The sequence below is a fragment of the Anarrhichthys ocellatus genome, unplaced genomic scaffold, assembly GCF_004355925.1.
Source record: "Anarrhichthys ocellatus isolate YVR2014 unplaced genomic scaffold, GSC_Weel_1.0 scaffold4, whole genome shotgun sequence".
NCBI lineage: Eukaryota > Metazoa > Chordata > Actinopteri > Perciformes > Anarhichadidae > Anarrhichthys > Anarrhichthys ocellatus.
In genome coordinates this window covers 7609414-7626114 of record NW_022280034.1, presented here as the reverse complement: position 1 = coordinate 7626114, position 16701 = coordinate 7609414, and the positions used below count along the sequence as shown (strand labels likewise).

The 16701-nt window shown below is 41.7% G+C and overlaps 1 protein-coding gene across 3 annotated transcripts in view; it reads right to left on the bottom strand.

Moving 5' to 3' along the window:
* kcnh4b (potassium voltage-gated channel, subfamily H (eag-related), member 4b) overlaps window positions 1-16701 on the bottom strand; it is a 34993-nt gene that overhangs the window by 15518 nt on the left and 2774 nt on the right. For all 3 annotated transcript variants that reach the window (XR_004212652.1, XM_031843353.1, XM_031843354.1), the window contains exons 2-4: window positions 8501-8734; window positions 6381-6512; window positions 5796-5929 (exon numbers count right to left, since the gene is read on the bottom strand). Coding sequence is in view for 2 of the 3 variants with exons in the window: in XM_031843353.1 (XP_031699213.1) it covers window positions 5796-5929; window positions 6381-6512; window positions 8501-8734 (500 nt within the window). In the remaining variant the exon portion in view is untranslated. The remainder of the gene's footprint in view (window positions 1-5795; window positions 5930-6380; window positions 6513-8500; window positions 8735-16701) is intronic.

The following is a 16701-nucleotide window of genomic DNA, read 5'->3' as shown; positions in this document are numbered from 1 at the left end:
CTCCAAATGCCATAAGTGCTTTAAGTATCAGGTGGTACGGTACAATGGCCATCATCTGCTTTTATTTTTGAAAGTCCTGCCTTTTCATTCCACTCATTACCTTTTTTTTATTGAGAAAATCCAATTGCAGAAAGCATGAATTGCTACTGCTGATGAGGTGGAATCCATTCGGCACATAATGAGAGAGCAGTTCTCTAAATTGAGCCACGCACTTGGCACTTAATAGCCTTTAACCATTTAGGAGACAGGAAGAGAAGCTATTACCTTTGACGGTGGTGAGAGGGATACGGAAAGATAAATGAGAAGAAATTCATCAAAGAACAATGTGGTCACTTCACAAACAGGTGTGGGTGAGCGAAAAGGGAGGCTTTTAAGGGCTCTGAAGCAGACTTGAAGGGAATAGACTGACAATTTGAAAGTAATTGGGAGACAATGGACAGCCTTTTAAAAAGAAGTCTGTACGAAGAAAGAAAAGGAAAGATCATCAAATTGTTCCTTGTGAGATATCTGTCATTATATTGGAAGCAAAAATGTCCAAATTGTTCAAAGGGATACAACTTTCAGAACTGCATCAGTGATGGTTGCTTGACACTGGATCATTTCTGGTCAAAACATACGTGATTCATCATCATATCCCTCAGTCAATTGTCACCACAGTGTCGAAATCTAGAAAGACCATGCTGACTGACTGTCATCAACAGCTGGGGCCACTTGAATCAAGCAACGTCAGCAAAAGCGTGACTGTTTTTTTAATTTGCCTTACAGTGCGCCACCTGACCTTTGGCACTTGAGGCAGTCAGCCGAGCACATCCCAATGATTAGAAAAGAAAAGCCCAGCACTTCGAGGACAGCGCAGAGATTACTGTTCCAACTACATCTCCCAGTATGCTTTGGGCTTCAGCACTGACAACAGCCTGTCCTTGAGGGGGAAGAGGATACACACACGGCTTACCATGTGACTCAATCATTCCCTCAAGCACATAATCTAGACGACAGCAGAGGATCGCCGGCCTTTAATTTATACCCCAAAATATTAGTTAGGCCTAACTTTTTATTTCCAACAATGCAACGGAAGTACAACACAATAAAAACTGTAAATTACCACAAATTCGCAACTAAGGAAATACCAGTCAACACTATGTACTAACGCTATGTACTTATTATATGATTGTATGTTCACAACACAAACGACACTTTGCAGTATGATCTTTAGTTTCAACAATCTAGTTTTCTCCTTCAATAAATTGTGTTACAGCAAGAGACTAAAGATAAATATTTCCCTTCTGAAAGTGAGGAAAAAAAAGTAATATGTGAGAGTACAGGCCATGGACACAAACTATGAGCTCTGTATTTCACATTAAGCCGAAGAAGTATTTGAATCGTAACTTCAAAACGCCTCCAGCTTTATAGCTCTTTGACAAGTTTATTACAGTGAAAAGAGGCAATAGTGGTTCTCCCCTGGGAAGTGTTTAAAATCAAGTCTGAACTACTTGTCAGTGTGCCTGGTTACAGTGAATAACACACTCATGGGCTGACAGCATCAAAACTGCCAGAACGGACAAAACTACATCTCAGTTTGTGTTTGGTAAAGAGCCTTCAGGCAAAGAAAAACTCAAGCTGAACATGTTTCTGGGGAGGCGACGTAGTGTGTGGAAGACCATTTAAAAAGTATGCAACCTCTGCAGTCGGAAAATAAGGTACAGAAAGTGCAGTGGAAATGTGAGACTTTTGAAATCAGTTAATGGATTTCCTTTTGTAATTATTGATACTTTAAGCATTTACTTCTCTTTCTATGTGTTATGGTTGTGCTCTGATCTAAAGGTCTGTGCATGTGTCTATGTCTTTTCCAGCAGAAAGACAGCTTCCCCTTGTTCTTTCTTGCCTGGGAGGCTGAAGCGCTAAATGGAGATCTAGCCAGAGTTGCTGGCTGTGGTGTGGAGGCAGAGGAAGACATTGTTAGCTCACTGCTAGAGAGACAGACAGACAGAAACAGACCGAGAGACAAAGCTAGAGAAAGATGGAGGGGGAGACAGACAGAGAAGAATGAAAACAGAATGGGAAAAATAGAGTCATAGTCAGAGTGGGAGGATGGCAGTGGTGGAAGAAGTAGTTTGACCCATTACTTAACTTAAAGTAGCAAAACCACAATGTAAAAATACTCCATTACAAGTTAAAGTCCTGAATGCAATATATCAGTTGTATAATCAGTCAAAGTGTCAAAAGGTAAAATGATTCATTATGCAGAAATATGGCCGTTGTTCATCATCATCATCATCAATCATCATCTGAGTTAAAAGCTATTAACTTTCAGAAAATGTAAGTCCTGGAGTTAAATACAAGAAGGCTATACTTTAATATTGCACTAATATGAAAAAGTAAGTATTGGAGGTTCAGGTTGGAGTGGATGGAGGGTTACAAAATTCGAGCAGCAGGAAAGAAAGAGGAAGCGTGACAGATAACTGAAAAACAGAAAAAAATTGGACGCCACAGAGTGACAGATATACGGGGAAAGACTGCTGGATACAGAGGGATGAAGCCAAAGAGAGATGAGGGTAGTGACAGATGGAGAAGGAGGGAGGGGGGAGGGGAGAAAGAGAGAGAGAGAGAGAGAGAGAGAGAGAGAGAGAGAGAGAGAGGGGGGAGAGAGACCATATAATAGCGGATAGAGAACAGAGAAGAAAAGGGTCTAAAGCTAAAAACAGGGAGAAACTGAGGGCACTGAAAATGATGGGAATGAGAGATAAAGATACAGAAACAGACTTAACGTTAACTCTCTCCATTGCCAACAATGAATGCCCAATGACTTGGCTTATTTTCCAGCGGTGGCGACAGTCTAAATTACAAATAAATCCCACACGCCTGGTCGCTGGCGGACGCGTCTGGAGTGGCATTTGCTCCAAGTCATTCAATTCACACATTTAGCGTACACAAAAGTATTATATCGAGTTAGCTACATACCCGAATCACAGCCTGTATCCCAGCCCACCGATGCATTTTTGTTCCCATTTTATCTTTCCTTTAGTAGCGAGTTTAATGTAGCGTTCTTGTTAAGTCAGGTTGTTATTATTATTATTATTATTATTATTATTCTGACAACCGAAAGTTAGCTAAACTAGCTCAGAAGTGCGTGAAGAAACAGTCCAGTGAAATTGTGTCTAATATGGGCCTTCAAATGTGTAAATTGGCTGTGTTAGGACAGTTGACTGTCCAATCATATCATGAAACAATGTGTAAATATTTGTTCCTAATCAATACTCACTGATATGTATGATGCAACATGAACTGCACATCTATAAATATAAAATGAATTAGCGGTCAAATATCCAGAAAGACAAAACAATACCTTGCAGAAATGGATCTGATTTATATTCCAACCGTCAACGTTTTTTGTCTGCATCCAAAAACACAGGTTGCCTTCACGCGTGATATGTCTGCTTACTGATTTTCATGTCAAATTGTGAGTTATAGGTTAAGCTTGTTTTTTGTCCCCTTGTGGGAATTCATAATTAAAATCTCAGTGGGTATTAATAAACTCTTTAAAATGGCAATTCGCCCAGTGGTAGCATAGGGGAACAGTAGAGGGTGTGTGCATGTGTGAAAAGGAGAGGGAATGAGAGACCAGAGAGCAGGCTGTGAACACGTCAAACACTCCGTTTGCTGAATTTCATATTCCAACAATTTGTATATATCATCCACGTGCGAGACAGAAAGAGTGTCTTGGTGTGAAAAGTCTCGTGCTGAGAGTGCTGGAATAAAATCTGAATGAAAAATATTGTGCATAATGATTGTGAATGTTATGTTGTTTTACCATATGTTTGTCTCAAGCCATCATTTTCTGTCTGTTGTAAATGTGTGAATGCGTTTCTGTGTGTGTATGGTGTCTGTGAACAAGGCCATCTGTAAGTAGGTGGGATTGGAAGCAGGGCAGCAGGAGGTTTGGCAAACAGAGGAGAGGTGCAGGTCTGGTCTGAAAGCAGCAGCAGAGCTCTTGTTTCTCGCAGTGTTAGCAGCATGCGGGTCAAGTTCATGTGAGGGTTTGTATCACCGCCTTTACAGAAACTGCAATTTGGGTGTTTTTTCTAAATTCTAACTACTTATTGTGTTTGGGTAAACCTTTAATTATTGGGTCTTCATATTATAATGATATATAAGTGAGAGAAGCAGCAAATCCTCACACTTAGTATAAGATAAGACAATGTTTGACATTGTTTGATGAATTATTAATTAATACATTTTCTGTCAGTGGACGGACCAATGTATTGACTGTCAGCGCTAGTAATTTAAATATCTACAGTACAAAGTAAATGTCATGTCCTTTGGGCCCCTAATAACAGTTAAATATGGTTCATCTTCGAATGTAAATGTGCTTCAATTAGAAATAAAAAGGCGTTCTTTTCTTCACTCTGACTTTCCCCCTTATTTTCTTGTTCTCTCTTCTTAGTTGATGGTCTACAACATATCTGGAGTTGGCAAACACGTTTGGCCGGTCACTGGAAAATTATGGTGCGCTCGAATGATAAGAGTCCAAAAGCCTAACTTCATGTCAGATTCATATCCTGTGTTTGCAGCTTTTAGCAATACGTGTTACAGGGAAGGGAAGCAAAAAAGTTGGTGTCAAGTAAGGGGCATACCATTACCAATACCGTCAACATTTAAAGTGCTTTAGAGTTCCAGGCACCTAAAAGGGTGAATGAATCTCTTTAAATATACACAGCCGCCTTTTTTTCTTTTTCAAACGTTAATAATAGCCACTTGAATCACACATGTCTCACAGGTTTTCAACTTCTTTTTTTTTTTTTCTTTTCAACATTTAAATTTACCCCTGAAACGTTCTAAATTGCTTTCAGCCCCCCTGGGATGAAACGGCACATTGTGAAGGACAGGTTTGAGTACAGACCCAGTTGGTAACTGAGCCTCTGCAGGGAGGAAGCGGGATTATCTCAAAATGATGCTTCGCTAGAAAAAACTGCTCCTGTTTGCTATCTGAGAGCAAAACAGGAGCTCGTTCTCATGAATAACATTTGCCTGGAGTGTAGTGCGACTTTATTATTCAAAGCCTACGAAGGCCTTTGTTCCGACTATAGCTAGGGTCTATTTCACCACAACAACGTACCTTTTAAGGTACTTGAAACACCCACACACACTTAAAAGCCAGGCAATTGCATCGGCAAAATGACACACTTATCTGAAATGAGTTGTACATATATATGACAATGTATAGAAGCATCAGACACCACAGTCTCATCGGAACCTACTGTAAGGGTAAACGTAATTTAAGGGAACGCGCTGGTGACATAATGACCTACATTACAGGACTCCTACTGGCGAGGTGTTGGCATGTCCAGACAGTCCCCCCCCCCAAAAAAAGTGACTCATCAAGCTTCGCCTATGACCCGCAACACCTCACCGTCAGTGAGAACCATATCTTTGCCTCCCAGCAGCCACGGCTGCCGCAGTGACTTTGAGATTTGTCCATTTAAAGCCACCAAACAACAGCTTCCATGCAAATAAATGCAACAGAAGCAATTTAAAATCATTCAGTGGACTTAAAGTACTAAACCCATTCAATGAATTTTCCAGATAAGCCACACTCTGGGAATCTGGGTCAAGACTTCCCTTATATTGTCTTCCTAAAAACTCATCTTTTAGTTATTAACATTAATGATTCAAGTTCCAGATTGAGGGGGCTGCACGTCTGAGTAACTCCTGTTTATTTTCGTCGAGGGTATGTCAGCACACATAAAAACACCATCATAGACAATCAGGAAGTATGTGAGAGCGGTGAAAGTACTCACGCCACCCAGGTTGACTTCTCGTTTGCCTCCCCGCGAGAACTGGCTGGTCAGCTGGTACAACATGGTGCGTCCACGCTTCCTGGCCTCGACGAAGTGGGCGCTGCTCTTCCTCCTGCGCCTCTTGTCCTCTGACCCTGTCGCACAGATTAGCACATGTCAATTCGATCACAAGGAAGACAAAGAGCACCTGAGAGGAACAATGTGTCATTTCAGGCCTGAACTTTGGTCAGGATTTAATGCTAAATATTCTTTCATGTTCCACAAGTAAGACACAACAACACAACCACTGATATGTACTTCATTATAAGAAAAAATGATTTCCCCTGGATAGCTGCATGATATCTTCAACAGACTGTGTCCAGGATCCACATGAGGACTACTGCCCAAATCAAACTCCCCCTTTTGAAAAACATCGTCTGAAGGAAAGCCAGCCTAAACAAAACCTGCAGGGCAGCGTGTGACAGTGATGAACAAGAGCGTGCGGAGAAAATGAGAGCCGGGGGCCGGGAGGATGATCTGCTCGTAAATCATGCTCCAAGTAAGCAAATAAAGGCAGTTGTTTTGTAAGCAGGGCTTGGAACCTACCCTCCTTCTTGCTGTTGTGGTGGCCCCTTCCATAGGTGTCAGAGATGTCCTTGAATGAGAAGAGGAAGAGAACCATTTCGCCCTTCTCATTCTTTATGGGCACGATGTCTAGCAAACACCAGAAGGCCACGCCTGGGGATCAGAAGTCTTCATTTAGTGAATGAAGGAAAATCCTCAACAGACACATCCAGAGTAAATGTGATGCATCTCATTAATGACTTCAGTTCCCGTGTCATGTCAGCTCTCACCATGTCCGAGCCGTTCATACTTGTCAAGTATGGCATAGCCTTTCTAAAAATATACCTCCAATTAGATGGGGACCATGTCCGGGAGGATTGTGCACAAAGAGAAAGTCAGAGGGTTGGTTATAACAAGTCGGCAGTCGAGGAGCATCATAGATCTCTACGACCTGTATGCTCATTAGCAACTCTGCAGAAACGGTGCACTGCCAAACAGATGTTTCACTTCTATCATAATGTCCCTAGTGTGTGTGTGTGTGTGTGTGTGTGTGTGTGTGCTGTAGATAAGGATAGAGGAAGAAAACAGAGTAGATGCTGGTGTTTTAGCACGAAGCTGTGGGTGTAAATACACAATACGAAAAGCTATTTATGTGTTTTGTGCTTGCAAGCAGCAGGCGCCAGTGGTGGAATGTAACTCAGTACATTTATATTAGTACTTTGCACAAATATTTGACAGCTTTTGTTACTAGTTACTTAACAAATCAAGATTTTCTAAATTCAAAACTTATGAAGAGCTTATAAAATATGACATTTTGTTATAAATTAAACTACCCAACAGTCTGTACGAATTAAGCTAAAACAATTCGTCGATTAATCAATTAGTTTAATTAAAAGGAGCAGTGGATTCAGCGGCCTCTAGTGGTGAGGTTGCAGAAACATGGCGGTGTAACGCGACGGACTCCGTGAAGAGGACATAAACGGCTCATTCTAAGCAAACGAAAACACCACGGTTCTTACTTTCAAGTCATTATACATGAATGAAAGCACAGTTATGAATATTATATAACATTTATAGCAATAAATTCCCCTAAATCCTACACACTGTTTGTCTAATTGGCAACAATTTTGATAATCTTTTAAGACATTTCATGGTTCCAGCTTCACAAATGTGAGGATTTTGCTGCTTTGTGTTTTCAATTATTTCAATAATTCGAATTTTTTTTCAATCATTTTGGAATTTGAACTATTGGTTGGACAAAACAAGCATTGTGAAGAAGTCAGTGTGGGCTCTGGGGGAATGTGACGGCATATTACAAATGATCGTGTCCTTTCCCTTCATTACTTGCACTGGCACTGCCTTGCTGTTACTTACTTACTGTCCTGTAAAAAAAAAAAAAAAAGACAAGAAAAAGTAACCAACTACGGAGCAGATTTGATAATCCGTCAGCGTAATTAGGGGTTCGCACACTTTGAGGCTGCAGGTTTGGGGACATAATCCCGCGTGCCGATCAGAGAGGCTTAAACAGTGTCGTATGTTCTCTTTCATGCATGACATTGTATTTAGAGGAGGAAGGAATGGATTGAAACTACACTAATAAGCACACACACACATAGACAGTATACAGTACTTTGTCCCTCATTATCCATATCATACATACAAGAATAATCGGCTTTGGAAATATGTATTCAAGACTTTGAGCTTGTTATTCCAGCACACAAGTTCACTCCAAGCACCTTTTGCACTCACATTGAACGGATCACCAAGAAGAACGGACTGCAGATTTTCACTCGACTTTATACTTTCCTATTAATAAGAATGAACACTTACTCTGCACAAAGAGAATGTATTGCACCGCTGACCTGCTGTATTTAAAATCTGGGATCACTGTGGAGATTCATAATTCAACCAAAATATTCAGCTCTCATCTAAAAATGAATGTGCTCTTCATGATGGTGAGAACAAAAGAAAAAATCTAATTTACTGAACAGATTATCAGAGCCTGATCAAACCAGAACAGGATTCAGGTTAATAGTTAATAGAAAAGTTTGATGAACTGAACACAAGATGACAGGAATGTTAATTGCCAGATAAGGTTTTCACGACAGTTATGTCGACACATTTAGGCTCTCCCCTTCTGGTCCTCTTTGCCATGCACCCACCATTCTTCTTGTAGAAGTGGACCTCGGCCTGGTACTCTTCTCGGCCCTCCAGGGCCTTCTCCATCTGATGGGCCACGTGCTCGCTGGTGTCGGTCCCGTACAGGAAGCGGCAGCTGCAGTTCTTCTGCATCACCTCGGTTCTCGTGAAGCCCGTCAGTTCGCAGAAGCCGTCTGAGCAGTAGACGATGGGGTAGCCGCGGTGGCCCTGAGCGTTACCCAACAGGAAATTACTGTCTGTGAGAAGGACAGGGAAAGGTGTTAGAGGAAATGGAGCATCATGTATGAAGGCAAATCACTGAAGAAATGACTGAACTAAGTGTGGCACTATTGTGCCACACTTTTCAGATTTTCTTTTTGACACTAAGTGGGCGGACCCAGTCACCATTGTATAACTAAATTGAATTCAATTTAGTTATATAATGGTGACTGGGTCCGCCCACTTAGTGTCAAAAAGAAAATCTACTCGCTAGCGAGCAGGTGAAAGTTTTGCGAGCGAGCAGGCGAAAGCTTCGCGAGCAGAATAGCAGTGGTATTAGTCGTGCGCTAGGGGATGCCCCTCGCGCTCAAAGCATGGTTTTCTCCACGCAGGCCGAAATTTTGCTCACGTGAGCAAAGATATTCTGCGTAGAGTGATGTGAAAGCGCTCGCCAAAGTAATATACGTGCGCGGCTGTTTGATTTGCACGCGGCGCGTGGATCTCATTTGCGCTTTCAGATTTTGACAGTGATTTGCCTTCATAATCATGGAGGCAGAAAAAAAACTGTATGAGATGAAGTTCAAGGCCAATGTGAGACTTTTTTTTCTTTTAAACATATAAGGAGTAGCACCGTGTTTCAGTCTAAAGTTTGGTGCAAATTTGTTCATTGCACTAGAATCAAAGTCTGTTTAGCTCTTGAAGTTATTTCAAAGCTTTGCAGGTTAACTTCAACACTAGCTTACAAGTTCAAATAAACATGAATCGAACTTTGGTGTGGACTCAATTTCAGACTAAATTAATTTCCCTGAGCAGTCGTCGTGTGGCTGGTTGAAGAAAATGGCTCCTGGGCTGCAAGATATAAAAACAGCTGACTGGAGTTCAAAGAGAGCACAAAGGTTAGTGATGTAGTGATGTAAATCCAAAGGACCCAAAGCGTAAAAACAAAAACAAGATTGCATAAAAGAGGAGAGATGCATAAGTTGGTAAATAAGTGACTTCGGGATGCGTTGAAATGAATGTATTCTTTAATTCATTATGTATTTGGATTCTGATATTGCAGAAGAGATAATCAGACAGAAAACACACAATATGTTCCACCACTTTCATGTAAGAACATTTCAATCCTTTGTAGATCTCAGTCTGGTCAAATGGGTGTATATTTTCCTTTCATATTTATCAATACACCTTCAATACTAACATGTGTAGTCACACGACCCCTTTCACACTCCACCCAACTGTTATGAAGGGATTGTGAGTGTAACGTTAAATTGATTGTCTCTGATTTAAAAATGTAAAATACATTGCATGAATTAACTTTGGACGCACGTAAGGACAAATATATAGGATTATGTATTTTTTATATAACTACAAAAAGTGCATATTTCAAGCTAAATTACATCATTCTTATGAAAATGGCTTTATATTAAATCTTTATTCAGGCTCTTGGATGGATTGAACCTAATTTTAAAATCCAATAAAACATTAGAATATTATCAGTGTCCCATACATGTATGCTCCCAGTTCGTCGCATGTTCATCTCAAGCCTCTGACATTAAATGGAAAAATGCAATATGCCTCCATCACCTGACGAAAATCCACCATATCCACACATCTAAATGTCTGATTAAATTGGTGAAATATTAAGTCTGGTGAGCAGGCTTTTACATCACATGGATCATATGATGTGGATATCACCATTGACGATACCGTGGTGACGCCAACTCGGACTGCGAGGAACCTGGTTGTGACCCTGGACGACCAATTGTCATTCTCAGCAAACATTGCATCGGTTACATGCACCTGCAGATTCCTGCTCTACAACATCAGGAGGATTCGCCCCTTCCTCACCGATGAGACGGCGCAGGTGCTCATCCAGGCTCTTGTCATCTCCCGCCTGGACTACTGCAACTCACTACTTGCCGGAGCCCCGGCGTCGGCCATCAGACCTCTGGAGCTTGTCCAGAAAGCTGCAGCTCGCCTGGTGTTCAATCGCCCCAAGTTCTCCCACACAACTTGCCTTCTCCGTTCTCTACACTGGCTCCCTGTAAGAGCTCGCATCCAGTTTAAGACTCTGGTGCTAGCCTACAGGGCAGTGAAAGGAACAGCTCCTTCCTATCTCCAGGCCATGGTCAAGCCCTACACCCCCGCCCGACCACTTCGCTCTGCTGCCTCGGGGCGATTGGTTGCCCGGTCGCTCAGAGGTCCCTGCGGCCGATCGAGGCTGTTTTCTGTCCTGGCCCCACAGTGGTGGAATGAACTCCCCACTGACGTCAGGACAGCGGAGTCGCTGCCCATCTTTCGGCACAGGCTGAAACTCACCTCTTCAAGAAGGCCTACATCGAGCCTTCCACTTAGCATTTACTTAGCATCTATTGTATTCATACTAGCTTACTGCACTTATTGTATTCATATTAGTTTGTGGCACTTATTGCATTCGTTTGTTTCTGCACTGTACGTTGGCTCTTGTTTGAGGAGAGGAGATGCACTTTTGACTTCTGGTGACTAGTAGTTCTCTCGAAAACCGATGTCAAATACACTTATTGTAAGTCGCTTTGGATAAAAGCGTCTGCTAAATGACTGTAATGTAATGTAATGCAATATTGCACTCCACTTGAGCTGTTCATTCAGCACCAAAGCATATTAGCTTTGCATCGGCATTGTTTCTCGTCTTGCTTTCAGCACCACGGACAGTTCTCCAGCAGCAACAGGCGTGTGCCAAAGATGCCAAAGCTACCAGTGGAAGGAGCTTTGAAATACAATACATTTCAAAACAGAATACACAGCAGCATACACCGTGCAACAAAATAGTTGAGGGGCTTCCATTTAATAATATTTTTCAGTATTTGATGAATGGAACAGATACACAGCCTAACATCAGCTAATTACCAGCTGACAGCATGTCATTTTTATTTTTAATAGTCAGTTTGGTCAAGTTTGCATTCACATTGTCACTTGTAGCAACAGTTTCCGGACATATTCATCACTTTTAGATAACGATTTCAACTTTTCTTCTCAGAAACAGAGGGCTCAAAGTTGCAGGGTTACTTGTTATTGGGACAATAAATATGTTCATTTTATCATCGCTGATTTGTTAACCTATTTGTATGTGTGGGTGTAATGTTTTTAATCTTTTTTTCAAATTCCATGTACCCTCTATTTACTGCCGAAGTACCTCATGCAGTACAGGCACTGCATATGTGTGGATATTTGTTTGCAAATTATTCGCAAAAATCAGCACTGAGGCATCAAACTTCGCTCCACAGTAACTGACATATTTCTGCCGCTTAACTGAAAACATAAGACTCCAGATTTTCTGAAATGCCGAGCAGAGAGGCAGCGCGCATACTGTACAGTGTGACTTCTCGTGCCTAAGAAGGAGGAGTATTAAGCAGCAGCTACAGCGCTTTCCACAATCTAACACTTTAATTGGCCAGACTGAGCAGAAAGCAGTCCATAGGGGATGTCTTTTCTGAGCGGTGACAACCTTTCTAGGGTGTGCAGTGAGCAGCAGTTAAACTGTCACTGTGGAATTACAGAAAGAGACAGGCATTAGTCGGATCTATCAACAGACAGAGGAGGTTTTATGCTAATGCTATGCTTTGCTACATTTGCTGTTCCCCAGACTTTAAAATAGAGAAGCGGAAATATTTCTGCTCCACACATCTGCTGCAGATCTTTGTGTTTATTGGTGTCATGAAGAAAGACTGCAAAGTGATAACTCTTTTTATCACGTGTCAGATTTCTTTTGCACATAAACTCTGAAGACAAGCTCTGGTATACCGTCTCTACCTTTTCAAATCTAAAAAAGAAAACTCCCTAGGAACAATGGCTGAACACGATGTGTTAGCCTATCCTGTTGAAAAGGGAAAGAAAAAACATGCCCTCTTTTTCATGTTCTATAAATTTCTAACACCCCAACTCAGTGAGCCAGGAAGTGTCGGAGAGCAACCACATTCATCTCTGGTTTATGTAATGTTTACCTAAGAATAGGTACATCTCTACTCAGCATCCCTAAAGCAGTCCTTCAAGTAGGTCAAGGGCAGGTGTAGTCGTAAATCACTTTGTAAGGATGCTTTAAAACCAACGAGCCACAATAGGGAAAAAACTTTTATGCTGCGTTTGAAGAAATGCAAACTGCTGCTTCACGCCGTAGATTAGACCAGTTTTTAAAGTTATCTGCATGATTCAGAGTCAATTTGTTCAAGTTGGGAAACTCAAGGTTTTCCTCAAATGCTAAAAATCAGGAGGGGTCAATTCTTAGTTTAGGTAAATTGCATTTAAAGCAATAGTTGAACATTTACTTGCTGACAAAAGTTAGACGAGAAGATCTGTACCACTCTCACGGTACTGTGAAGCTACAACCAGCAGCTGATACTTCATGTCTCGTTTAATCATCTATACAAAACGTCCTGTTGTAGTTTTACAGGGCATTACTGATGACAACTAGCTTAGAAGTCACGGCTTCGTCTCCTGCCTCTGTGCTAAGCTAAGCTAACCGACTGCCGGCTCCAGCTACATATATACCGTACAAACATGGTATCAATCTTTTTCACCAAGAATGTTCCCAAAAAGTAGAACTATTCCTTTAAGATATTGATGAATGTGCTGTTTCTGAATGGAGCATTTTAAATCCTGGAAATCCTCTGATGTGGTCTTTGAAAAAAAACAAAAAAAAACCACTTCAACAAACGCATACTTATTTTTTCTCTGGTAAAGCAAGCAGTCCAGTGGACCCCACTTGATAAACCACTTCTGTGAGAGAGTGTGTGTGTGTGTGTGTGTGTGTGTGTGTGTGTGAGAGAGATTGTGACAATGCCTCAATTCTTAGGCCGTAATCCTCTCAGGGATATTGCTTTGACTGGTTGCTCCGCTGCACCAGCTTCCTTAATTACACATCTGTGCTGACTTGCTACAACTGTAATCTGACATGATGATGCTACATGTTACTACTGACAGCATGCAGCCTGCATCGTGTCCATTTGGCACAGGTTCCTCTGTAAGACGGATGAAGCCCATGAGGCTTGGCCACTGACTCACCAGCTAATTACCACCCAGCAGCATGTAATTACTTATTGGGGCAGATGGGTTAGAGTGCAAGGAGAGTTAGACTTGCAGGGGGAAAAGGTCACTGGAATGCGGAAATCATCAATCATTTGATATATATTTTGATATCAGTGATAAAAAAAAAGATTGTTTTTCAACAACATCAGGACCAAATAATGCTAGGTTTGACAAAAGGATCTGTGCTATTGTGTTCTGAATCATAAAAAAAGCCCAAAAGGACTGCATTTATGTCGTGGCTTTATTCTGAGAATGGTGCAAAGTGCTCTACAAAGCATCACACCCACTCACACCTACATTCACACACCGGTGGTGGCGGAGCTCCCACGAAAGGTGCAGACCTGCACATCAGGAGCAGATTTAGAATTTTAGGGCCTACTCAATAACACATATTCAGGAGGAGCCAGGTACCAAACCACCAACTCTGCTATTACTGAATGATCTCTACTGTATCAATTAAAGACTTTGACAATGCCAAATCAATACCTAAATTAAACTTAGCACCTGTAAAGCTAAATACAAAGAAGCAGCAACGTAATTCAGCTATCCACTGGCTTCTGTCTGCAGTGTTTTGGCCTTTCCAGCTGCCCATGAAGACCAGTTCATCAGCTGGCTAACAATGAGCTCCATAAAGTTCAATGTGACAGTCCTCCCTGTTTCCTCTTTGGTTCCTCGGTCGCCTTTTAAAAGAAAAGTGTTTAGAGGGAAAATAAACCCAGTTCTTATCTCTGCCTGCAGCTGCCCTGTGGTTACGCTGCCCCACAGGGCGAGCGCTGCTGTCAATGTGAAAACGCCGCCAGGGAGGTTGTGTAAAAGAGCTGGGGGAGATGGGGATGGGTGTAGAGGACAGGCACGCGAACACACAACACAGCACAGTAGTGGTGCACATAGAAAACTGCAAGGTGCTGAAATCAGAGGTGCTGCTCTGTAACGTGACCCTCACGCCAGACATCAGAGATTTACCCTACAGGGATAAATATTCAACCACAAACATACGGACACATCATATAGAGTCAGCGTATACGACAAAAACTAAGCCCTGGGGCCCAGGCTCTCAAACACACACATGCACACAGATCCATGAGGAACAGGAACGCTGACATTGCCATTAGCCAAGTACTGTGTGGTGCAAGGGTTAGTGACTTAACCTGATCTGACATTCGGCTCATAGTGAGGGGGAGTCTATATGGTGTACATTTTCTTAGTCCAGGATCTGTTCAATTAAAATCAATTTAATATTGAGTTCAGTTTTGCAAAGGTTATTCCTAAGGTTGAGCACAGTCCAATCAATATTTGTGAGCATGAACAATTTTCACTCAGAGCCACAAACTGGAGCAATTACACTGAAACCCCCTGATGGCATGAAAATATGGAATATAAGCTGCACAATAGAGAATGACTGGGAGTGTTTTTAAAACCAAAACGCTCTATTATTTGTCTATTTATTTGCTTTGCATAACAGAGGGCGGTCTTGTTTTGTATAGGGAAAACAATTAAAGTAAAATAGATAAATGCAAGAGGATAATGATGTTTACATGAATAATAGTCTGATATAAATTGTACTTATTGAAAATAGCCGACTAGGCAAGGGCGATGTTGGAGTGACACATTAGATAAACTGCGTGGCTGCTCAGTCAGCAGTGCTGCTTTCTTTTGTTTTGTTGATACAAAACTTTTTTTAACTAATGTGAAATAGTGAGACAGGCTTCCTGTTTTACATATTTTAAGGATGCATAAGTTTTGTTGTGTTTTGTCTTTTGAATTATCTGTACATTTTGTGTTAATGTGTTAAGACCACACAAAAACTTCAATTATGTTTGTGTAAGTTGTATTCTGGATGGTGATTGAAGTTGTGATGTCACAAATCCTGCTCATATGCATACACCTGAACCTCATGGAGCAACTTCCCCTCCTTCAACAGATGAATGTGAAAACTGTGTTCGAGCGTCAAATACATATTTATTTATAAGGTCAAACATCTGAGCGAAGTAACAAGAAGCAAAGCACATGTTTTTGAGTGAAGGTGACTTTAACAAACACTGTATCTTATAAAACTTTTAGGACTATATAGAGCCAAATTGCTTTCAAGCCAAAGGGGAAAACCACCTTTAGCTACAACAGGTTGAGGGCAGTGACACTGAAACGAGATCGCAGCTGCACGACCCACAATGCCACTTGTTTTACGATGCGCCTTTCCCCGAAACAAGAGACCAGCTGGATTCTAAAAGTCCTTGATTGGAAAGCAAGTTCAAGTGTTTTCTCTTTAGCGGACCATCATTTTCTCCAAAGACCAAAGTGTTCGAGCAACATCGATGTCAAGTGGCGGGACCCTGTCGCCCCGGCAACAGGAAGGAAGCTATTTTGGGCAGTGGGCACTCTGCCACTCTCCTAGGAGCCACAGCCTCATGGTAGGCTTGGAGATAGGCTTGGAAGTGACAAAAAACTGGCATGTAGTTGCAAGGAGGCGTGTCCTGCTCCTGCCAACATGTTTTCATCTCGACCGTTATTTGGTTATTTATCAACAAGCATACAGGAGAAACACTTTGCTAAACTGAAGTAAAGCACATATAAAGTGGTCGCCGTGACTGTTGAAATTACGAAATGCTTTTAGGTTGCGTAAATTTGGCGTCACAAAGCGGTGGATGTGGCCTCAGCTGTCCAGACTGTTGTGATGTTGATGGCTGAAATACCACAACACATGAGAGAGGAAGAGTCCTGTGACGCCTCAGCGCTCCAAGTGTTTCTAGACATTGCTATCAATAAGGAATAAACACAACAGAGGAGAAACTGGCATATCAGGAAGGTTTTTTTAACTGATGAATAGTTTCTGTTGTTTGTTCATGTTACCCATTAGAAAGGACATTGAGCCCGAAAGGGACGTGTTTTCTTCCCCATTTCACTGGGAGGTCAGAGATGAGGTTCAACCAGTAGATCAGCCCCGTGG